We start from the raw sequence: 24,881 nt of genomic DNA on the forward strand, positions 1-24,881 counted from the left end.
AATTTAGAGTTAATTGTGTTACTATTATAAATGATATGGTTGCTTCCTCTTGCATTGTACTTTTCCAATAGTAAACTACAGACAAAACAATTCTCAGAATATCAGATTCAGAATGTGCTCAAAAGCTCTTCACTTAGAGACTGAAGCACTGAAAAAAGTTAGCATGTGTGACCTTACTATTTAACAAGCGAATTCAACTCTATTATTTCTCATGTGTAAATAAATACGTTATTTCTTTGAAAACTATGTTTCACATTTGTATTCTTTTAGGGGGGGCGGGTTACAATTTTGTTTTTACTTTCTTTGGAGGTTATTCAATTTGGCATGATGGCTCTCCTCAGTAACGCCTTATTTGTCTGTGTGCCACTTTTCACTTTCTTTTTGTCAATGGAACCTGGAAGCATTAAACACATCTCTCCAATTGTTAATATTAAAAAATGAACTTTTTCTCTGATGTGTGACTACTTGGCATTTTTACTTCATCTTCACAGATCTAAATGTTTGAAGGAAAGGATTAATTTTTATGTTTACCCCAGTCAAAAAATTTTACTTCTAATCACCAAAATTTGTCCTCTGGAAATAAAGACACAAAAGTAACAAATAATTGTAACCTAACATATTTCTAAATAGTCTTTTTAAAAGAAAGTCAGCATAGGCACAAAGGATAACAATTATTTGAAAATTTCCTCCTTGAGACTCTGTATTTGAGTATAACCATCACTGTCACATACTGATTAGATGTGCTTGTTTTCAGCACAGTTGCATGCTTTCTCAAGCAATGTCAAATTGCCATATTTGATGGAAAAATAGCAAATTGCAATTTTTAAAAAACATTTATTGATCAAATGTTTCCTTTTATAAATATAAGTACTTCATCATTTTAATATATATATAGTTTTTGCTTTAGAAATATAGCTTTGACAACCCAAAATAATAATAATAATACAAGAGGAGGCAACTCAGTGTTTCAAATGATAAAAATAGTTCCATTTTAACCAATAGGAACCTACACAAGATCATGGCATTTAGGTTTAGGGTATCTGTCTCTTTGGACCAGATCATATGTTATTTGAATCTACTGTGGTTTGTTAGTATGTTTCATAAGACAGTGCAGAGCTGCTATGATCTTTAAATGTTAATGTTCTTTTCTTATCACTTTACTGTGTAGATACCCTTCATGAGACCCAACTCTGCCACAGCTCATCCACGGAGGCAATCCCGGAAACCTCTTTTATAAGTGTGATTTTAAAAATGTGGATTAAACTCTCAATAGAGTACATAAAGTAAAGGAGAACAGCTATCTTGTCCTTTCCATAAGCTTATCACTGCAAAAAGTTGCCTTTTGCTTGTCAGGTTTGGATAGCATATAATTGATTGGTTTGTTACTTGGAATAACAAGGCAATAGATTTGCCTGTGTGGATTTTTTTTTTCCTATTTTCTTCTTTTTTGCACTCATCAGAAACATTTGATATGTGCATTGTTGAAAAAAACTGGATACATGTCTTATCAGAATTGTCCTATAAAGTAATGTCTTTCCCTCTTGCTTCTTTGGCAAATGATGATACACAGTGTTTGGACTTACTCAAGAGTTACTAAAGCCTGTGGGACTTATTAAATACAATATGCTACTTCCTGTTGTTGAACAATACAAGTAACAAACAAGAAAGACAATGCATTCCATTAATCTGCTATTCTGTTTCCTTCAACTTAATACATAGATTCATATATGAAGTACTGCATTGTAAAACAACTAGAGACTCTTATATTGGACGTTATTTCTATTTATAGTATTCAGCAAAAGTGAAAGACTTGTGAAACATATGACATTCTATTTTTGACTTATTAGTCCTAGTGTGAAATCATTAATAATATTAGCATGAAATTTTTACAGTTTCAGATTTTAAGCTCATGAATAAAAATATATCTGTGTTGATCTCTAGATATTTTCTAGTAATCCCCAAATATATTCAGTCCTTATTGTTTTAATATAAACTTTCTGTGTTCAGTATAATTTTATTTTTCTCAACCTTAAATATGAACTTAGGAAATAAGGAGGGAGATACAAAGATTATTGACTATACAACCTACCAGCCGAAAGAAAGATCTTCATCAACATCTGTATCTTTCCAGAGGTATACTGAATTAAAATTTGATCTTCAAGCTTTAATGATCCAGTTTTAAGTCAACGGCAGAAATATGTTGAGTATTTCATCACTCAATCTTGAACTGACTTAGAGACTCTGCTGAAATTGAAATGCACATATACATGTAAATTGTCAACATGTAATTTTGAATTTTCTGATGAATAAATGTGGTTTTGGACATATTTTTGGGTACAGTGACAGTGGAAAATAGTTTAAACTTTAGGAATAGAGTAGGTGATGTTATTATCAAAAGCAATTGTAATTGTAAAGCAGCTGTAATCCAGTAATCTAGTTACAGTGAGGAACCCTATGATTGGATGAAATGTTTGATTACAAAAAATGTGTGTGAAATTACATATAAACAGATTATTAACTTATTGAAGGATCTCCTAACATTGGGGGGAAAATATTCATAATCTTTAGCAAAACTAGTAGACTTTTTTTTTTTTTTTAAAGAATAAGACTAGTTATCACTATATAAGCTTAAGGAAATGTTGGTAATTATTACTTTTGCTGAACTCTGAATGATTTTAAGTGAAACGACAGATTGCCACTTTCTAAGTGGAATATACTAATATATTAGACCGTGCCCTTTTTAAATGTTTAGTGAGAAATTACTAGCAGTTACTTTATTTTAGGTTTTTTGAAAAATCGTTAGGCCTTGTTTTGTTATCACTGTTAATCAAAATCCCTTTCACTTTGTTTCTAAGTAGAATACTGTATTATTCTCCATCTTGCGTTTTTGGTGGTGGTGGATATGCTACTCAACATTTGGTGCTAGTGCTAGTCTTAAGAATCTTTGTCATGTGTTTTACATAAAAATTGCAAAATTCATAAGATATAGACCTTGCAAAAAGTAAGTTGAAATAAGAGAACTTTTGAAGTAACTAGAACAGCGTGCTTTCTCCGGATAATCTCTTAAATGCACTTATAGCCACAGCATAAAATTATTCCCTGTCCGTAATTGGTCCAACTGCTATAAGGAGAAAATTGATAATGTGCTTAAGAAAATACGTAGTAAGTGATTCATATTTCATGGTCAAACATAATGGCACATCAGGTAAATGATGGTTGTTTATCACACAGTAGGGAAAGGAAGAAACATTAACATATGAGGAAGGAAATGAAAGTCTCTGAAATACAAGAAGAATGACAATAGTAAGTAGTGGTTCTTAGAACTTTGTGCATCAGAATCACAGGAAAATTTGTTAAAACACAGGTGACTACCCTGTTGCTCTCCAAATCCTCCCTCCACCCACATTACTCCCTCCTCATTCCCCCTGAGTTTCTGATTTAGTAGAAAATTTGCAGTTCTAGCAAATTCGCAGGTGATGGTGATGCTGCTGGCCTGGAACACCACATTAAGAACCATTTTTAGGTAGTATTTTTTTTTTTTTTAAATCGTGTTGTGCTCAACATTGATTGACAAAGGAGTGTGCTTTTTAAATCTCCTTAAAAGGGCCCTTAGATTTCCTCTAGATTCCTCTAATTTCTTCTAGAAATTAGTAATTCCATCTTCAACACATGCATTTTTTTATTTTATAAATTTAAATAAATGTTTGTTTTACACTGACTATGGAAACAGCAGTATTTTAGATACAGAAAGAAATCAATAAACATAGCCTGTGTTCACAATTCACTAACCCTTTTGTTATAAAGACTTGAAATTAAGATTAGGTTTGAACATGAAAACAAAACTTAGCCTTTATCTATCTTAACTTTAGAAATTATATTTATGCATTTTTTACAAATCATTGTCATTCATTGTTGCGTGAGTGTTCATTCGATTTTATATTTATGTTAAAAATAGACTGCTGACCAATAAACAATAAAAATATTTACACTCTGTTCTATTTCCCTGTATTCACATCCTATTACTTAATGGAAACCAGTTTTTAAACAAAGTTACATATTTCATAAAACTCACCACTATTTTACTTGATTCTCAATATGAGAATATTTTATGAATATTTCACTAAAATCTATTCAAGGAATTCAGAAGGACTCTCCTGCAGAGTAGAATATTTACATTATTAATTTTTTTTTACATTTTAACACGGCAGTTGAAACTTGTTTAAGAGACTCAACTTGGAACTTCATGACATATGAAGGCAGAATCATTTTTCTACTTGTCTGAATGAGCACTTTGTAAGTTTACATAAAATTAAGGATTGTGATTTCTAAGATAGGTATACTTTGCAAATGTTTCTCTATAAAAATGGAAGCCTCTTTCTCATAGTGCTCACTGTAAGGCTTTTTTTTTTTTTTTTTTTTTTTTTTGAGACGGAGTTTCACTCTTGTTACCCAGGCTGGAGTGCAATGGCAGATCTTGGCTCACTGCAACCTCTACCTCCTGGGTTCAGGCAATTCTCCTGCCTCAGCCTCCTGAGTAGCTGGGATTACAGGCACGTGCCACCATGCCCAGCTAATTTTTTGTATTTTTAATAGAGACGGGGTTTCACCATGTTGACCAGGATAGTCTCGATCTCTTGACCTCTCGATCTCTTGACCTCGTGATCACCTGCCTCGGCCTCCCAAAGTGTTGGGATTACAGGCTTGAGCCACCGCGCCCGGCCACTGTAAGGCTTTCTTTAGGCCTGCTGATAAGATTCACTGCTGTTCAGGTACATAAAATGTAATGAAATTGGAGGCACATGCTGGGCTTTGTAAATAAAATGAGATTGACTCCCAGCAATTATCTCATTTATCTGATTTACATTGTAAAATCAGGATCTACCCTATTGATTAGAACATAATTAGTTAATTATGAACAAGGAAATACAAAGTTACTTGGAGCTTGAGCACAGCAGGTTATACTGTTGAAAAATTTCCAAGGGCATGAGCAGATGGAGATCAGTTTATTAAAGAACAAAGCAGACGTGTTTCAGGTATGGAAATGTCTGATCCTTGCCTCATGCTGTGGAGAGGTACTTGACTTTATTGGGTATTTTTATATGAATTATTTTGTCTCATCTTTCATTTTTTTGTTTCCCATTTAATCGTAATCTGGCTGCTGCAGACATAGCTAACTGAACTGATCCCACTCTTGAAGTGACTATTAAATATAGGTTTGGATTCCAATAAGTTTCCAATTTTTTAAAATTAATTTTTATGTGTACTTTTATGTGTAAAGAGTATTTTTGTCTTTCTTACTAATTCATTTATTATTGGCTGATAGAGAAATCTATAGTGGTATTAATGAAATAGGTTCAAGTCCTCCACATTAGTCTTATATTTGTGAAACAATTAAAAGACATTTTCTAATTATTTTGTATAGAAAGTGTTCATGTAGGTCATGTAGGTAATTTGCGCTAAAATTGTTGTAAATTACAAGGAATAATATATTGTACTGATTGATACTAAATGTTATTCAGTACGGTAGAATGTAGAATTTTGTGCAAGCTTGTATTATTTGTAACTTATTGACCACAATTTGTATTTTCTCCATCTATTAAGATGTTTAATTGAAATTATTGGCCACTATTCAATGAAATAATCACTACCTGTTAATAGATTTGCATAGATGTTTGAGATGTTAGTGAGATTTTTAGTTAAGTAATGATAATATTCAAGACTAATATTCTTGAACGTTCTTGTGTGGAATTTTTACACAGAAGTGAAAAAGTTGGAAAATTCAACACACTATCTGGATAATTTGTTTTTAAGGGGACAGACATCATAGTCTATATTTTCAGAGTCCATTTATTGTTTTGCTTTATGTAAGCTTAAGGGTCTATAAGTAAAATGTTCCATTGGCATGAAAAATAGTGTGATTATCACAATCAACTTGATCATAAAAGTGTATTCCCTTGTTCAAGTCTATGTTACGGATTTTGCTTCTTTCTCAAGTTTAGCTTATAAGTGGCTATGAATTATTTGCATAGGAGATGCACTTAATTTTTTCAGTTAAGTTTTAAAAAGTAGTTTTAGTTTATTCCTCTAATACAATTATCCATTAGAAATTAGAGATGCTAAAGAAACCCTTTGGAACACTGACTTCAGGCCTGTCTCTTAGGTGTAAGACGAAATAAATCAGCTGCTGCTTTTTACTTGTTTGCATATTCTCAGTAGTCAGGTAAACACCTGACTTAATTGCTTGTTATATGGATCATAGCACATATAAAGATAAATCATTTTTCCCTCTTCTTTGTTTAGGGTGCTATTCTTAATCATGTACTAAGTAAGTATTTACATACATATAGACTACGTTTATTTGGTCACTGCATTTTAATTAATGTGTAAAAGACCGTATATAAAGCTACTTGTTATTTACAACTATATTCTTTATTAATCTGATGCCTAGGAAGTTGCATTTAGTAAGAATCTAATTAATCAGGTTTGCTTTTATCTTATAATTGGGATTCCTTTATGCCCTGTAGTGTAATTGTGTACAGTGTTTACTAGAGGCTTAAATGATACTTCTTTAAGCATCCAGTTTTCATTTTATTAAAAAAATCTTAGTGTTTCTTTACAGGTTAATTTTATATTCTCTTTTAATATTTTAAGACATTGCTTTCCTATTTTATAATGTGCTATTGGCATAATAGTCTGTTTTTATGACATAGACATTTGTGTTATTTAATAAAGTATATTGTCTTATATCACTATACTTTTATGGGTCAATGATTCCTTTTGCAAAAGTTTTTTTAAAACATTTTATTCACTATTTATTTTGATAAGTTAACTATGTCGTATATATGTGCTGCATGTGTTTCCAAGTTTATGTAAGAAATAAAGGTAGAAACCTTAAATAAAATTGGTCAATAACTACTTTAACTCCATTGCAGCTTATAGATGCCTATGAGTTTTTGGTTTTTGAGTTTTTTAAATAGTCTAAATTTGCAACATAGCCAGAGTTTGTTGGGTGACAGAATTTGATAAAGATAACAAAGTGGAATGTGTGCATAAAATTAATAAGCTGCTATTTTGGCCATCCACATTGTTCTTTGATTTCTTGGGTTCTTAATAGTATCTCTTACATTTGTCTGGAGTTTATTAATTCTTGCAAGTTCTGCTAGAGTTCACTTGTGTTTATCAGGTTGTTTCTGTGATTAGCACATAAAGCTATAGATTGTTTTAATTCAATATTCTAACGTAGAAGCAACCAGATTTTTTCACACTGAAATAATTTGAGACCTCTTTACAAAGAGCTTATATTTGTATATTTATTTATCAACAAAACTATTGACTTTAAGACTGGCTCTTTTTTTCCCCCTTTTTTGGATTTTGGCAGTTCCTAAGCATACTAACTACTTCTTTTTGCTCCTTAGTCTTGAAGCTGCAGCTTTTATTTACTGTTGAGTGAGCTAGAACTTCAGAGAACTTCCCTATAATCCCTAATTCTGACAAGCAAATTCTTTTTCCTTTGGAATGCATCACAAATACATGAGAGTTGCACATGTCGACTAAGTAATTCTGAAAGGTATCATTAATGAAGGACTCAGCAAGGATTAGGTCATTTCTAAATAGCATATATTTGTTATTGTCTTCTGATAAGCCAGTATGTAAAAACTTTCTTCTTCCTCTTTTCATTAGTTCTTGAGCTTAAAGATAATTTGATTTTACAAGTAGTTGAAATCAGCAACAGATTGGAACTGTATCAGTACAGCAAACTTATTCTTAGTTTATCAGCTGGAGTTTCATAGCTATAGAAACAAGAATTATATATGTACATGAAGGTGATAAATAATGAATTATGATTCATGTTCATCATATTTGCCTCAAGTTATACACTAGAAATCATAATTTGGAAATTATTATGACAAATTTCTAAAGAAAATATGCAGCAATTAGGTAGTAAATTGATAAGAACTAGGAAGACATTAATAGTTATTACTTCATCAAGAACTTTGATTATTAGCAATCTGAACTATATGGTGCACTACCCAAAAACCTAAAGTTAAGGAAAAAAGACTATAGTTAACAAACAAAATTGAGGCCACTTACTTAGTAGAAATTCTCATTTTCATGTATTTCTACTGTCCATTTACATAGCCTCAATAAGTTTTAGTGGTCCGGTTTCTGAATCCATAACAGATTGTTTTTAGGGAATTTATGCTTAACCAAACACACTAACAATATCAGGAAGCAGTGGCTGATAGTTTTCAAGCAAGTGAGGACCCTGAAAATCGATGAAAATTGAATACAAGAATTCAAATAGATCAGCAGACTATTGGTCTACATACCAAGGACAAAAGGCTGACACACTGTTAGACGTGTAGCAACATATGGTATTCTTACTGATGACCTGAGGTGACAAATATAAATTATATAAAATGTTTATTTGTTTAAGCAATGTGATTAGTTTTAAACTTCTTATCAAAGATTATTAAAACATAGGTTTTTATGTATGAAGGAGTACACTCTCAGTTATTTACAAATATCTTCTCATGAACTCAGGAATACCTTGAAGGTTTCTATATCCTTATGTTTAATTGAAATTTTGGCTAATGAAAGATAAATATGTTGTATTGAGAAAAAAAGAGCATAAAATTATGTGGGCTTGCCAGTTAGTCCCTCGATGTCACATTTGAAGTTAGCTTATATTACTTGTTATTCCTACTTAATGCCAGAACAACAGATATTTGAACATTTAAATTGCTTTTAAATATATTTTTAGTTATGTGATAAGGTCATAGTAAGTAAAGTACTGTTGGTCCTATTTGACTTTATCTGTTCTTGTAGCTAGAACTGTCGTAGTAAGCATTTTTTAAAGTCTTGAGTCTAAAAAGTTTTTGGAAAAGTACTTAAGCTTATTTTACTCATAAGGAGAAAGTTGTAGAGGAAGAAATACATAAACTTAGGGCATTCAATTGCATTTTAAACTTCTTCATACCTGAATAACTTAGCTAAGTTGCTTAACTTTTCTGAAACTCTCAGTCCCCGAAGGAGTTTTTAGGAGATTGAATTTTTGTAGCATAATATGAGATTTCTACTAAAAAATGTAGATTTACATTCCCTTTTATTATGATGGTTTCTCTAAGTTAATTGTTTTTCTTTGTGTGTTGTTTATGTAAGAAGAGCTTCTGCCTCTTTTTTCCTAAAAGGTTATTGAATAGTAATTTTCAACTTTGAGTAATACATGTTCTATAAATTTTTCCCCTTGGTTTCTTAATCATAGATTTCTTGACATTTGAAGTTTTAAATTGGTGAAAGATAAATAATAAAGAAAATCTGACAGATTGGTTGAGAAAGTGTTATTGTTTAATTTTTTTAAAAAAGTACTGTGAAATGAGGAATGCAATCCCTTTTTAAGGTGTATATTCTTTGTTATTTGTTGTTAAATTTTGGTCTTGTTATTCCAACTGATGCAAAATTCTTTTTACAAAGCACTGAAATAATACAGATTTTTCTTCATTGTCAGCAGGATGAGATTGTCTGAAACGAAGAATAGGTATGGTAGTTTTCTTAGATTTTGTACATCATAGGTGACAAATGTACCATCAAAACATTTATTAACTTTTTACATGTACTAGGAAGTACTTTGTAAAACCAAATGGTCTGAAGAAAGTGACAGGTAAATTTGAGAGAGTAAAACTAAATTATTGGGGTAGTTTCTTACCTCTTTGTATATTTAAATGTTCTGTGATTTAACATGTAAAGGTTATTTTTATTTGCTATAGATTGTGTTAGCATGCTATAAATGTTAGAAAGTTCATTTACAATCTACTTTTAACTGGGAGAAAGAAAAAATTCAGATGCAAATTGTATAGCATTGATTGCAACCTAGTGTAGCCTAGTGGAATCTCTGAGTTTTACAATTTTTTAAATAATCAAAATGTATATTATTGGATTCATTTCCTTGAATTATATGTGTATCTTATTAAATATTTTAAAACTATTAAAGGGCAAATGATTAATTCTTTAAGTTCACAATTGAAATTGTTGCAGTTGTTCTGAATACATATGATTATATACATTCATTAATATGCTCTTAATAGTTCTGCTGTCAAAGTGTTCTAAATATTTGTTTCATTTGTTGATTTTATTGTTTTTGTATTTTGTTTTTGCTAAAACATTTATTTCAGGTTTAGTTTTGACTTTATCGTAATCATTAATTTGATGATCTTATGAGCCAAGGATAAAATTAACAATGTTGATAAGTTGAAATATACAGTAGTTTGTCTTTTTGTCTTTGAAGTAGATGGTTTGTATGTTATTTAGATACACCTACCTATAAATCTGTTTACTCTGCAGGTGTGATGAATGCAGACTTTGCTACCATTTTGGCTGTTTGGATCCTCCTTTGAAAAAGTCTCCTAAACAAACAGGCTATGGATGGATATGTCAGGAGTGTGATTCTTCATCTTCCAAGGTAAGGGGAGGAGTCTGTAAGAAAAGGAATTGTTTCCCTTCTTTTTGATAGCTTTTCCATGCCACACAATCAGCTTCTTAACTTTAAAGATAATTGGATTATGAAGGACCAACATTTAAACCAATATACCTTAAGAATATATGGCTATGGGCTGGGCACTGTGGCTCACGCCTGTAATCCTAGCACTGTGGGAGGCCGAGGTGGGTGGATCACCTGAGGTCAGGAGTTCAAGACCAGCCTGGCCATCATGGTGAAATCCCACCTTTAAAAAAAAAAAAAATTAAAAAAAAAAAAAAAAAGAATATATGGCTATGGTGATTTTCTTGCCATGGTGAAATGCCATCCCTACTAAAGGTACAAAAAGTTAGCTGGGTATGGTGGTGCATCCCTGTAAGCCTAGCTACCTGTGAGGCTGAGGCAGGAGAATCACTTGAATCCAGGAAGCAGAGGTTGCTGTGAGCCAAGATCATGCCATGGCACTCCAGCCTGGGCAACAGGCCGAGTCTCCGTCTCAAAAAAAAAAAAAAAAAAAAATGTGTATATATATATATATATATATATATATATATATATATGTACACACACACACACACACATACATATTTGTATAATTATTAAAATATATTTGTGTATATTTTATTTAATAATCAAGCATTTTAACCTAAAATTGTAAACTACATAGTAGCAAGAATTATTTTCCAGGCATTTTATTAAGGCCCAGATTTAAGAGAGAACTTAAATAATTTTAAAAATTTTATTGCATAGTTCAGAAATGTATTCCCAAAATTTCATTTAAATGTAAAAACAATGAAGCACTATAGAGTTTAAATTGTTGTCTTATGAGTCTCTTTAATAAGTTATTTTAAGTGTATTTTTTTGTTTGGGCTTTTCTCCTACCCTCAACAAACAAGTTAGGAAGGCAGTTTTTGAAATAGGATTTCCACCTTTTTAAAATATACCTTTTTGCATATATTCTTTTGAGAAGGCTCAATAATACTATAAATATGTAGTATCATATGAAATGTTAAGTTATAGAGTAATGTTGTTAATGAAAATTGAAAAGGCAAGGGGGACATATTTAAGATTTGTTTGAAATATAGCATACATTTTGTACATGCCATAGGTGCCAGTAGCCATTGGATAAGGTTTCAGTTTTATTTTCTCCTCTTCTACAGAATGGGTGTTTGGACTCTGAGTGGAAATGAATTAGGAAGGCACATTGTTAGAAAACTTGCATTGTATTTGCTGTATACAGTTTGACCTGTAGTTGAGTATCAACATAAATACCTAACATTTTCAAAATTTCATCAAATATGGTTTCTAATTTTGGAATATCACAGCAGTTTACCGTAAAGAATGAAACAACAGTGAAATAGATTTGTATTTTCATTATAACTATATACTATTAATATATTACTATTTTCCAATGAAAATTAAACTGAATATTTAAGCTGAAACTTGTAGAGACTTAATTCATTCCCTTGAATATTTGTACCACATCAATTGTTTTTCTTACTTTAAAAGACTTCCATTCATGACCAGTGGGTAGTAAATTTCTGTTTACATTTTCTACTGAAAGATGTTTGCTAGTATTAGATCCTAAGAAGAAAGCATTGATAGATAATGTCATGCTTTATAATTTAGTGAATGCTGCAGAAGCTTTTACATTCAGAAAGCAGTATGTTATTAACATCCAAGTCAAGAAAAGTAGTAACATCTTAGGGCTTAAAAGAAACCTAGAATGAAAGTTCACATGCATTGCTTATCCTTTTTTCTCCTACATTTGCTTTGGTAGAATATTATTTGCTAGGTAGCACTGCATGTGTTTACCGTATTCATACATTGTAATGAAATGAAAAGCTAAAAGAGAAATGCTGCCATAAGAAAGTAATCAGTTGCAAATAAATTTATATGGTAAAATTTCTTCATCTTCTTTCTCTGCAGTAGTCATGTTGTTAAGCCTAGCAAGTCTTCACTTTTATTTGAAATTTTGACTCGTATATAGAAATTGTTTGGCCTAGGAGTTTAGATAATACAAAGCAAGGGTGTATAGTTGAATATTTGCTTGAAAAATGAATTGCACTTTAACATTTTGTCTAAATTCTGTGGACCAGGGGAAACTAAAATACTGTTGCTTATACTGTCAGCAGCTATTTATTTATTACTTTGTCTTTCAAGTAACTGATTTTTGATGTGGGGTTGTATGAGGGCAAAAGTTTCTGTCTTTATCCCTGCCTATTATTTTTATAGAAATTTCATGAGTCTAATAAGATTCATCATATCTAAATTCATAATATTTTTGTTTTAGCACATGAAAGCTGAAATGCACCTATTCAGTTTCAATAATATTGATTTAATAACAATTTGCCTAAAAGTAGAAGAATGTCTTTTTATTCTACCCAAACCCATGAAGTATGGCATGATAAGACTTTCTCTGTCTCATCAACTCTTCATAAACCTAAATAGTCATTTTGAGTTTCAAAAAAAATGGCCAGTTACATGGACACAAACATATCTACGTGTATGTACATATATGGAGGCACAAATATATACACATACAAATACACAAGAGACACACACACTCGTACACAAAACACATCTTCTCCCATAGGCTATGTTTCAAAGCCATTGACTAAGACATCAGCCATCCATACAGTACACTATGCTTATATTCAGTGGAGCTAGTTCATTGCTACCTGTCACCATGCATTAGGGCTTTTTTTTCTTGCTTTTTACTGTGTTGTGAAAATCTTATTGTTAATAAATGCTACATGCCTGGAAAAGAAATGTATTTTCTTCTTTCTTAACCCCACTTTTCTCTTATTTTTCTTTCATTTCTACTTCCATCCATTTACCTAAGTTACATAACTGAAATCATCCTCCAGCCTTCCCATCCTTATCTCACGTAGCCACTTCCTGAGTCCTATAAAAGTTTTATTCCTTAAATATTTCTCCATCCTGCTTTTTGCTCCTTTTCTCCACTCATAATAGAATGAGAAAGAGTTAGGCACTACTCTCTTGATTTAGTGCCTAACTCTTTGTCATTCTATTATGGTTCTTCCTGTTTTAGAAGCTATCTAAATAGCTGTGCCAGACTTAGCCCTTTTTATCCATTCTGCTCACTAGAGGCCTCTAAATGAGTGTTTGCACCACAGTAGATATACAAAATGACTAATTAAATTAGCTTAATTCTACATAACATCTATTTTAATTTTCATGTCTGAGTCTATTTCATGGTTTTTTTTTTTTTTTTTTTTTTTTTTTTTTTTTGAGACGGAGTTTCGCTCTTGTTACCCAGGCTGGAGTGCAATGGCGCGATCTCGGCTCACCGCAACCTCCGCCTCCTGGGCTCAGGCAATTCTCCTGCCTCAGCCTCCTGAGTAGCTGGGATTACAGGCATGCGCCACCACGCCCAGCTAGTTTTTTGTATTTTTAGTAGAGACGGGGTTTCACCATGTTGACCAGGATGGTCTCGATCTCTTGACCTCGTGATCCACCCGCCTCGGCCTCCCAAAGTGCTGGGATTACAGGCTTGAGCCACCGCGCCCGGCTATTTCATGGTTTAAATATGCTAGTACTTTAGAACAGGTACCTAAAACTTCACACATATATATTTATGTTGAAGTGCATATTTAAAATGTTTTTACTATTGAGATGCATCATCAAAAATAACTTTCTGAAAATGTGGTTGTCATATCTCTGCTTTAAATCTCTCAGTGTTTTTTCATTTACTTTTAAAAACCAACCAGATGAGAAAACTAGCATTGATATATTATTATTGTCTAATCCTCAGATTTCCTTCAGGTTTGGCCATTAATTTCAGTAAGGTAAGGTCTTTATGGCAAAAGGATTCAGTATAGAATCACAGGTTACATTTAGTTTTCATGTTTCTTTTGTCTTTAATCTGGACAGTTCCTTAATCTTCCCTTAACTTTCATTAGCTTGTGACTTTTGAAAATTACAGAGCAGGCCGGGCGCGGTGGCTCAAGCCTGTAATCCCAGCACTTTGGGAGGCCGAGGCGGGCGGATCACAAGGTCAAGAGATCGAGACCATCCTGGTCAACATGGTGAAACCCCGTCTCTACTAAAAATACAAAAAATTAGCTGGGCATGGTGGCGTGTGCCTGTAATCCCAGCTACTCAGGAGGCTGAGGCAGGAGAATTGCCTGAACCCAGGAGGCGGAGGTTGCGGTGAGCCGAGATCGCGCCATTGCACTCCAGCCTGGGTAACAAGAGCGAAACTCCGTCTCCAAAAAAAAAAAAAAAAGAAAATTACAGAGCAGGCCGGGCGCGGTGGCTCAAGCCTGTAATCCCAGCACTTTGGGAGGCCGAGGCGGGTGGATCACAAGGTCGAGAGATCGAGACCAACCTGGTCAACATGGTGAAACCCCATCTCTACTAAAAATACAAAAAAAAAAAAATTAGCTGGGCATGGTGGCGTGTGCTTATAATCCCACCTACTTGGGAGGCTGAGGCAGGAGAATTGCCTGAACCCAGGAGGCGGAGGTTGCGGTGAGCCGAGATCGCGCCATTGCACTCCAGCCTGGGTAACAAGAGCGAAACTCCATCTCAAAAAAAAAAAAAAAGAAAAGAAAAAAGAAAATTACAGAGCAGTTATTTTGTAGAATGTACTTCACTGTGCATTTTTCAAATATTTTCTTGTGGTTTAAATTCATTATAAATCTTTGATAAGAGTACCACAGATGTGATGCTTTGTGCATCCTACACAAAATTTTTATTTGAATTATAGATAATTATGTTATATCTTAGGAGTTGTCTGCCAGTTTTCTAACTAATTAGTGATTTGTGGGGCAAAACCTTGAGACTATATAAAAATATTCTATTCCTTAAAAAACCTTAATTTCCTGTTTTATTCAATGGGGTTATATTGAATGTTATTATTTATTTCTTTTTCAAATTGCTCCAAATTTGGCTAATGAAAGCCACTTCAAGCTGTCTTCTATATCCTTTTGACATGATTCCACTAATCTTCAAGAACTTTCTTACTGAAGGTCTTCCGGACAGGAAGATCACACCAAGATCTGGTGTGATCATTGCTACTGAGATGCTTTTCTTCCTGGTTCTCTCAGTAGACAAAGCCAAGGACTAGGTGTAAGTAGCCATCTGTATTCATACCACAGCCACACTTAGATCTATATTTTTGTTTTTATAGACATTGAAAACTAATTTTCTTCCTTTTTATCTTTGTAAATAACTCCTTTGTAAATCTCCAACAGAAAACTGGCTCCCATTTTCCTTAATATATTTACTCTTATATCATTACTCTCCTGATATGTAACCAATCTCTTATCACCCTCTACTCCTACCCACATGGATACCTGCTTTGCTTATCATCTGATAACTTATAAACTGAATTGTTCAGGAAGAGGAGAAAGAAGGATTAAGGACAGACATTTGTCTTTTTTACAAGTTCTACAGGTAATTTTATGAGCAGTTAGGAATAAGAACTAGTGTTATATCTAGTTTTTAGAAACTCAGTTTTTACAAAGTTTTGAACCCCAAAATTAACTTTTTGGAATTTTAAAACAAGTACACAATGTGTATAACCCAAGTCAAATGTCAAAAAATTGACATTGTAATATTATGTTTTATATTGCCATATGAGATATAAACTTAGTATTGTAGTTAAACAAATAGGACATAGTTCATGCTTCAGTCTTTTCCATTATATTCTTGATAAAGATCTCAATAACTTGTATCTGCTGAAACACTTAAAATGAAGATAACTTGTCTTAACATCGTTAAACGAACATGTATAAATATTTCTTTTAAAAGTGCTTCGTCCAAGTCATATGTATTTAGAAATGTCACTGAGGATTTAAATATCCATCATGTACTTTACAGTGACTATGTCAGTTACTATTCCAGCTTTTCATCTTTGTTTAAGCTCTGTTTTGTGAGAAGCCATGGAGTATACATGACAGGTCATTATCTGACTACTATAAGATGAGCTGTCTTAGCTTGGAGACTTCTATTTGGTTCACTCTTATTTGATCTTTCTAGTATGCTACATTTTTTGAGTAGTAATAATTCATGAATTCATATGCACAGGAATTTTTATCCAAGTCCTTATGAGAGATTTTGTAGAACTACAAATGTGTGACAGATGAGCTAAGGCAAGTCATATTTCTCAATAATCACTTGTATTAAAAAATCTTTAAGTAGAGGACATACAGTATTTTTAAATTTGGGTGTTTTTTTTAATATTTTCCGCATTGAGGAAATAAATTCTATAACTATGTCAAAACAACATATTTAAATACATAGTTTCAAGTAAAATAGTCATTAAGAATTGTGGCTCTTTAAGAACAGAACAGTCTCTTCGGGAGTATCTTGCCACAATACATTAAACAAGCACATTTAATTGGACTTGATAATATTGGAAATTGAATGTCTGAATTTTATGCATTGAGAAGATTTATGAAAAATATAAAATTAAAATGAATTATCCTTTAAAGATCTTTAAAATTTGAAGCATATAACTGACCCATAAAAAAGGATACTTTTTAATATTTTAACTATTCATATGACCTCTGGGATAGTTTCTGACATTAGATTGAATTTTAAGTTTCTGGATTTTACATAGCTGACAGAGAAGTAATTTTTAGGTAAAATGTATATCACTCAGGTATGTAAAAAGTCTGGAAAAAAAGTTGTTTGTATTGTGGACCATATTAGAATTAAATAGAACAAATCTGTAGTATTTTGTAGACTTACTAAAAGTATGAGAATTAAAACTGTGGTGTGTGCTTATCCTCAAAGATGATTTAGTTTTGTATTAAACTTTAGATTTCCTCTTTGTTGGAGGGTAGGGATAAAGCCCACAGATTTCCAGTTGATCCTCTACTGTACAACAAGGTCCTCAACTAAATTCAGGCTGTTTCCAATTACTTCTGGCATGTCCCCTGGCAAACAAAATAGTTGTGTAAATGTCTTTTAATCCCTTAGTTTCTAATTGAGTGCTTTACTTTGGGACTATTAATAATGACTTGCTTAACAATCCCACTAAATATAGTTGGTACTTGGCTAAAAAAAAAAAAAGAGTGTGTTACTATTTATACTGAACATTTATATCCTGAATTGAAATTATTCATCATTATTGCCTGGTCAAGTAGGTGGTTTTATTAATACTTGATTGTCCTAAACTTGTTTTCTGAAACCTATTTGTAGACAATGCTGATATCAGGTAATCATTTTTAGTAAAATGTAGGTTGTTTCTCATTCTTAATAATATTAATAGAACTGGAATCAGTACTGATCTGTTTAGTTCTATAGCCTAGGGTAGTTTTCATAGGAACCATATAATACACATTAAGCATATATACTTAAGTAAATTATTTCTTAAGAATCTTTTTGAAAATATGATTTATTAAGATAACAGTTTGTCAGTGTTTATGATACACATATTTTGATATATTTAAATATCAAATTCACAGAGAAAGGCAAATGATTAGAATTTCCAAAAATAGACCATCTTTTTCTATACTAATAATTTACAAAATTGAAAAACTAAGCCAATTTCTAAATTATGCTTACTACAAGCTTGAAAAACTAAGCCATTTTCCAAGTGGCAGGTAGCCTGGTGCATTTACATACCATACTGTGGAATACCATATGTGATGAGAAACTAAATGATAACCAAGATAATTAATCAAAGTACAGTAGGGTGCCATACATATAAATGTCTTTCAGGGCCAGGTGTGGTGGCTCACACCTGTAATCCCAGCACTTTGGGAGGCCGAGGTGGGTGGATCAGAAGGTTAAGAGATCGAGACCATCCATGGTCAACATGGTGAAACCCCGTCTCTACTAAAAATACAAAAAAAAATTAGCTGGGCATGGTGGCGCGTGCCTGTAATCCCAGCTACTCAGGAGGCTGAGGCAGGAGAATTGTCTGAACTCAGGAGGCGGAGGTTGCAGTGAGCTGAAATCGCGCCATTGCACTCCAGCCTGGGTAACAAGAGCGAAACTCCATCTCAAAAAAAAAAAAAAAAAAAAAAAATGTCTTTCAGAAGTCACAAACCTCATGTTGTCCTTTAGTTTAAAATTTGAGTTTTTATTTTTTGTTATTTTGTTATTTCAGCTACTAAAAAGCTGAGAGTTAAGTTAAAGGACATTTTATTAAAGCTTTAAAGAAGTTGATGAAAGCATTTCTGCCTTATTAACTCAGTATTTGAAATACTAAATAGGGTTATATAATCAACCAATAGATCATAGATCATACTGTTAGGAAATTCAGAAGTGGTGTGGAATATTTTAATTATGTAAGTTTTTATTCTAGTTTTTATTTACAATGTGAGTTTGAGAGACATGTTCATTGTGAAAAGTTAGCCCTAGTGGAATTAAACTAGTCTGTTCTCACAACTGGGAAAGTATCACCTAAATAATAGAAAAGGCTTGAATACTGGCTTCAAAAAAACAAAGTGAGATTGCATGCATTGTAGATGTAGATATAGTGAGAGTAATTTGGTTCTTGTAATTTATTAAACATTTAAATTAGTTCTAATTTTGTAAAATTACTTATCTGTTAAAAAAAAATGTTCTTTCTAACCTACAGATTGTGGTTTAGGAAGTGCTCTTTTGCTGATGACTAAGAGACTTCTTCAAGACAACCTTCAAATCTCAGCCAAAAATTTCAAAGAATGAACTCTGATAGTTAATGGAATTGAGTTCTTTCAAATCAAATATAGTTAAGCATTCTAGTTTTGATTTTCTGATGGAATCTTTACTAGGCATAAGAAGAAGTTGTAGATTAGAGGTTAGAAACATCAAGTACATTATGCCATGTTACTTGGATTTTAATATATTAATTTTTTGACATTTCTGAAATTAGATTGTGTTTTCTATAAGCAGTTTTTGTCTGTAAGTGATAATAGTTATTTTTCCCAAAAAAAAAAAAATACCATTAAATTGATGGAGTTCTAATAATCTGAAGATGAAAGCGCTTTTGTGAGTTTTGAAAAGAAACAAACTGGGTTCAAGTCTTAACTATTTACAGTACTTGGGAACTTCAGCAAGTTGTTTCACTAGAACTTTAGGTTGCTCATTTGTAGAAGGTTGAATGGCAATACTGGGAAGTGTAGAGGTGCTTAGTAAGTGACGAGCATTTTAAGCATAGAGAAAAGTTCAAAATTAGTGATGATATTCTGATTTTCAAATGCTAAGAAATGTTTTTTTAAAGTAACCTGAAGAGTAATTTTGTTTCATTTTCTACCTTCACACACATCAAATGTTTCTGTCTTATCAAATCTTTCCTGTCTCAGAGTTTCACATAAAAGAGCAGAAGGTCATGTCTAACATTTTCATGCAGAAAAAAGTCCATTTGTTACAATTTCTTGGTAGAGTTAAGAGGCAATGAAAGCTATCTTTATAATTAATGTATTTTTAAAACGTGGCATTCATGGCTCTAAATTTTTTCAATTATATGCTATCCTATCATATTTTTTAAATGTATTCTAGATAATTAGCAAATAGTACTTTTAATATCGATGGAAATTCATATTTCACTTTAAACATAGAATTATGGTCCTCTGTGAATCATGCAGAAGATCATGCACTAATATATTTATTTTATAAGTAGAGCATGTGATATTTAGAAACAAAAGGTTTGTTTTGATTAAGCCATATTTAAGCCACTGGCTCTGCCTCGTATGAATAATAGGAAAAGACCTAGCTCATATGGAGACTTGTTTGTAACTAAAGACATGTTTTAGTAACAAGTGAAGAAATATCCAAGAAATTTTTCTTGGACTATAAAAAGGCATATTTTTTTTTGTCAAGGTCATTAAAACTTAACTTGAAACTGAAATGAAAATACAAAGTAAATAAAATAAAATATAAACATAACAAACCACTGAAGACAGTTGTAAGACAATTTATAAGTCCACTCTGTCAAGGTGTATGCAGTTTCTGAAAACAAAAGTTTCCAAGCCTAGTGAATGACTTTTTAAACAGGTAAACATCAGCTACCCGTCCTTTTTTTAATATATTCATGTGGATTCTTTTAAGGATGGAAATGTTGGAAAATCTGTGTTAGCACTTTCACATTCCTTGTGGAGCCTGAAGTTAAGGTTTTTAAGTTTTAGAACATATTGTGTAAACACATTTAGAATTTCAGAACGTGATTATGTGCCGTCAATATGCCTTATAGCATTTCTGCCAAAAGAAAACCTTGCTTAATTAAGGAAATTTGTATTAATTCTCAGATGCTACTAATTCTTTTATTTTAGAAAAGTAGACTCTCAGTACAGTAGCCCCCTCCTTAATTGCAGGGGACATGTTCTAGGACCCTTAGAAGATGGCTTAGCCATTTATTTTTTACTAGATATGTCTTTTTCAGTGAAAGGAAACCTGGTTTCTCTTTGGCGTATCAAAATTGTTAGCATCACTGCTCTTGCACTTCAGGGTTGTTATTAAGTAAAATAAGGGTTACTTGAACATAAGCCCTGCAATACTGTGATGATTAATCTGGTCACTGAGACGCCTAAGTGACTAATGGGCAGGTAGCATATACAGTGTGGACATATTCTGGGCAAAGAGATGATTCATGTCCCCAGTGGAATCTAGTGAGACCGCGTGAGATTTTATCATGCTGTTCAGAATGGTATGCAATTTAAAACTTACAAATTGTTTATTTCTGTAATATAAATATATATATATATATATATATTTTTTTTTTTACACTAAGTTCTGGGATACATGTGAAGAACGTGCAGGTTTGTTCCATAGTTATGTATGTGCCATAGTGGTTTGCTGCACCTGTCAACCGTTTTAAGGGGTTTTAAGCCCTGCATGCATTAGGTATTTGTCCTAATGCTCTCCTCCCCTTGCCCCACCTCCTGGCCAGCCTCGGTGTGTGTTGTTCCCCTTTCTGTGTCCATGTGTTCTCATTTGGTTTTCTGTTCCTGTGCTAGTTTGCTGGGAATGATGGTTTCCAGCTTCATCCTCCCCTGTAAAGGATATAAACTCTTTCTTTTTTATGGCTACATAGTATTCCATGGTATTTCTGGAATTTTATATTTAATATTTTCAGATCACAGTTTAGCATGGGTAACTGAGACCTGGGAAAGCAAAACTACAGTTAAGGGGAGACTACTGATTGTACTTTATATTTGTTTGAGAGTGTGTGTGTGTGTGTGTGTGTGTGTGTGTCATTGTCAGACAAAGGGTAGTGATTCATACATGTAAATTCTTCAGAACCTTACCTTTATGCCCTACAATTCTTTCCCTTTCTACCACCTGCTGCCTTGATTCCCAGTAGAGGGAACCGTTAATGATATACTTCCTTAATCATAGCATATGTTTTGTTATTTGTTTCCCATCACATTACTTTAAAAATTGAATTATCTTTTTCTGGGAATATCAGATAACGCCATTGTTAACACATTTTTCACCGGCAAAATGCCGTTAACAAATAAGGCAAATTATAAGAGTATGGTCCGCGTTGTCCTCTCACTGCTCCATAGTTCCAGCTTAGTCCAGTCCTACTGTATCTTAAATTAGTAGTAGCTTCAGTAGTCACCAATAAAACATATTCCTTGGTCACCAATAAAACATATTCCCTTTCTCTTTCCAAGTTCTGAAATTGCCCAGGAACTTCTCTGAGCTGTAAATTCAGTTTGTCTGCATCAAGAATCTTCCTGTTATTCTGTGTTATGTTTCATTCGCCTTCCTGATAATTTCCTCCTTTTGAAAATACTTCTTTCTTGCCTTCAGTGAACTACGTCTCTCTTGCTTTCTCTTTTTCTTAGCCAACCATTTCTTTCGTTTTTTTGATAGGCTTCCCTAGGTTGGTTTCACAGTCTTTTTTTTTTTTTTTTTTTCTCACCGCAGTTGATAGCGTCTATACCCAAAGCTCAATATCACACCCATTTTGCAATAGGAGATCTTGGGATTTAGGATTTAAGTGATCCATCTACTTTCTCCAAGTTAATGTTCCTCAAGAGAGACTTTTTGCCTTTTAAAATATCCTTTTGTCTGATAAGACAATTAGCAATCAGTTTGCACATTAGGTGTAATTGGCTGTTTCCTCTAATAGTCCCCTTTTACTAACTAGTTTACATTTACTTAAGTAGAAGAATCTGTATTAATTCACTCTTCAAATTAAATATTACTCTGAAGATAAATATGCTATAATTAAAGTTTTGGACTCGAGTTTTGATTAACTTTAAAGGTAGAAAGTAATAATCCAAAATAGGAATTTTGTTTCATAAAACAAAATTGATATTCTTTATATAAAATATTGCTTTTAAAAAAGTACATGCCGCTCACTGTTTTTCTCCTTTTTTCTTTTCTTTTTTCTAATTCCACTTTTCTGAAAAATATTGATATCAGGAAAAAAATACACTTTGGGGTTTTAAAACTATTGTAAAGGTAATACATGGTCATTGTTGAATATTGGGAAAAAATTTAAACATAAAGAAAAATATTTTAAATTATCTGCAATTTAGCACATAATGATACTACCTTTCTGGTCATGTTTTTTAGAATGTCGTACTACAACCTGCTTTAAAAAATTACAGTTATATCATACTTCTGGTTATATAATGACCTTTTAAAAAATATGATTGTATGGCAGTTTACCGTGTTGTTAAATACTCAAATAATCTATTTTTAAATGCTGTACAATTGTTTTATATAAATATACTTTCACTATAATGACTAGATCAAACAATACAAACATTTTTAAAATAAGGAAGTATCATACTACTAATAATAATAGAAGTTAAAATATTTATTGAGCATCACTAAGTGCCTGGCATTATCTAAGCACTTAAAATGTATAATCCTATTTAATCCTCCCCACAGCCTTTAAGGTGGTTTTTGGTTTTTTGTCTCCTTTCCACAGATGAAAGAAAGAAATGAGTTTTGGAGAAGTTAAGGATTACACAGCTAAAAAGTGATGTAACCGACCTCCCTGACTCTAGAGCCTGTGTTATAGAAACTAGATTTTATATATTAAAATAGGTATTTTCTATTACTCATTGCAAGAGATTCTCAAATTAGATTTTGTCCTAAAGTCATTTGAGATTTTCATGATGTGGAAACTCAGATAATTTTTCTGTTATAAATAAACATGACTTTTGGGAAAGGGAAAAATATTATTAAGTGGGATCTGCTTTTGTCTTTATAATGAATAGGGGAATAAAACACAAAGATACTGTAAAACAAATAAGTTGACAAGATGGTGCTATGGAGTGCAAAGATGAATGTGGAAGATGATACAACTCTTCAGGGCCCTTTCTTGATGAAATTGAATGAAATAAGATCTGTGTTAAGGGAGGTACCATTTGACAATATGGATGATTTCTGTAGACGCAGCAGAAACTAATCTGTTGAACTTAGAGGGAGGTAAGGGATGGGGATCTAAACGTGAATTTTTTGTCGTCGTTGTTAGACACTAAGCACTGTATTTCAGCTGAGTCAAATCTTACTTTTTAATGTTTGTCGTGAGTTGTGAAGTTTGAAAACCTGTACTGTGAAAAGTAACTACAGCCAGCCATGCTCAATCCCCTTGCAAAGAGAATAGGCTCATTTGTGTAGTGTCAGCTATTATACTTTGTGTATACACTGGCAGTTTTTGTATGTTTTTATCCTAGTATCAGCATTCTTTGCAGTAAAAGTTTCTCTTTTTCAAAAAGAATACTTGCTTGTAAGTAGATGAAGTATAAATACAGTTCAGTTTACAATCATTTATGTTAATTTTTTTGCTGTCAATACTTTTTTAAAAATTCTTTTGGTTGTTAAGGAGTACAAAAATATTACCTCACCTATAAAAGGTTTAGAAATGGTTCTTGCCTCATTAACAGATAAAGGTAACTTTATCTGTAACTGTTTTGATTCTACTATATTTCCACCTGTGACCTAGCTCTGCCATCTCTTTTTGTGATTTCAGACTTCTTCTACAAGTTGTTGTAGGTTTAATATATTGTTCTCTTTTTTTCCTCTGGACTATATTCTTATGTTAAATCTAATCTCTGGTCACCTAAGATACAACGTATTTTAATGTTTTCTCTGAAGGTTTCTTAAAGGTTTATGTTGTAGTGTTATACCTTCATTGAAGTTAAGTTGGTTTTTTGTTAAATGTACCTTCAATAATGGCTGCAAATGATTATGTGCTTCACTGGTTTGAAAACTTTAAAGTACGCTTATAGAGGTTAATATTTTTAAGAATCACTTTGAAAAGTTCAAGCTATATCAAAACACTTTTGTCAGCAATATGTTCACTTTTGTGTTCTTGAGGGCTGGACCATTGTCTAAGTTTTTTAAAGACCAGTAGTAGTTTTTATATTCTGTTTCTAAGATCAGATTTCAAAATTTAGATGATTTGGTATTTGTAAATCATTTTTCCAAAGTACAGGTGTGTTGGTAGATTAATGCAGGTGATGAGTATAAGGTATTT

The 24,881-nt window shown here is 32.4% G+C and overlaps 1 protein-coding gene across 9 annotated transcripts in view; it reads left to right on the top strand.

Annotated features, from left to right (window-relative positions):
* PHF14 (PHD finger protein 14) overlaps positions 1–24,881 on the top strand; it is a 211,521-nt gene that overhangs the window by 125,334 nt on the left and 61,306 nt on the right. For 5 of the 9 annotated variants that reach the window (XM_074379511.1, XM_074379514.1, XM_010345745.3 and 2 more), the window contains exons 17-18: positions 9,509–9,538; positions 10,342–10,459. In XM_074379511.1, coding sequence (XP_074235612.1) covers positions 9,509–9,538; positions 10,342–10,459 — 148 coding nt within the window. Of the gene's footprint in view, positions 1–1,168; positions 6,753–9,508; positions 9,539–10,341; positions 10,460–24,881 lie in introns of those variants that run through there. The other 4 variants (XM_074379512.1, XM_074379513.1, XM_074379509.1 and 1 more) reach the window with 3 other exon arrangements.

This window comes from Saimiri boliviensis, chromosome 10, assembly GCF_048565385.1.
Source record: "Saimiri boliviensis isolate mSaiBol1 chromosome 10, mSaiBol1.pri, whole genome shotgun sequence".
Classification (NCBI taxonomy): domain Eukaryota; kingdom Metazoa; phylum Chordata; class Mammalia; order Primates; family Cebidae; genus Saimiri; species Saimiri boliviensis.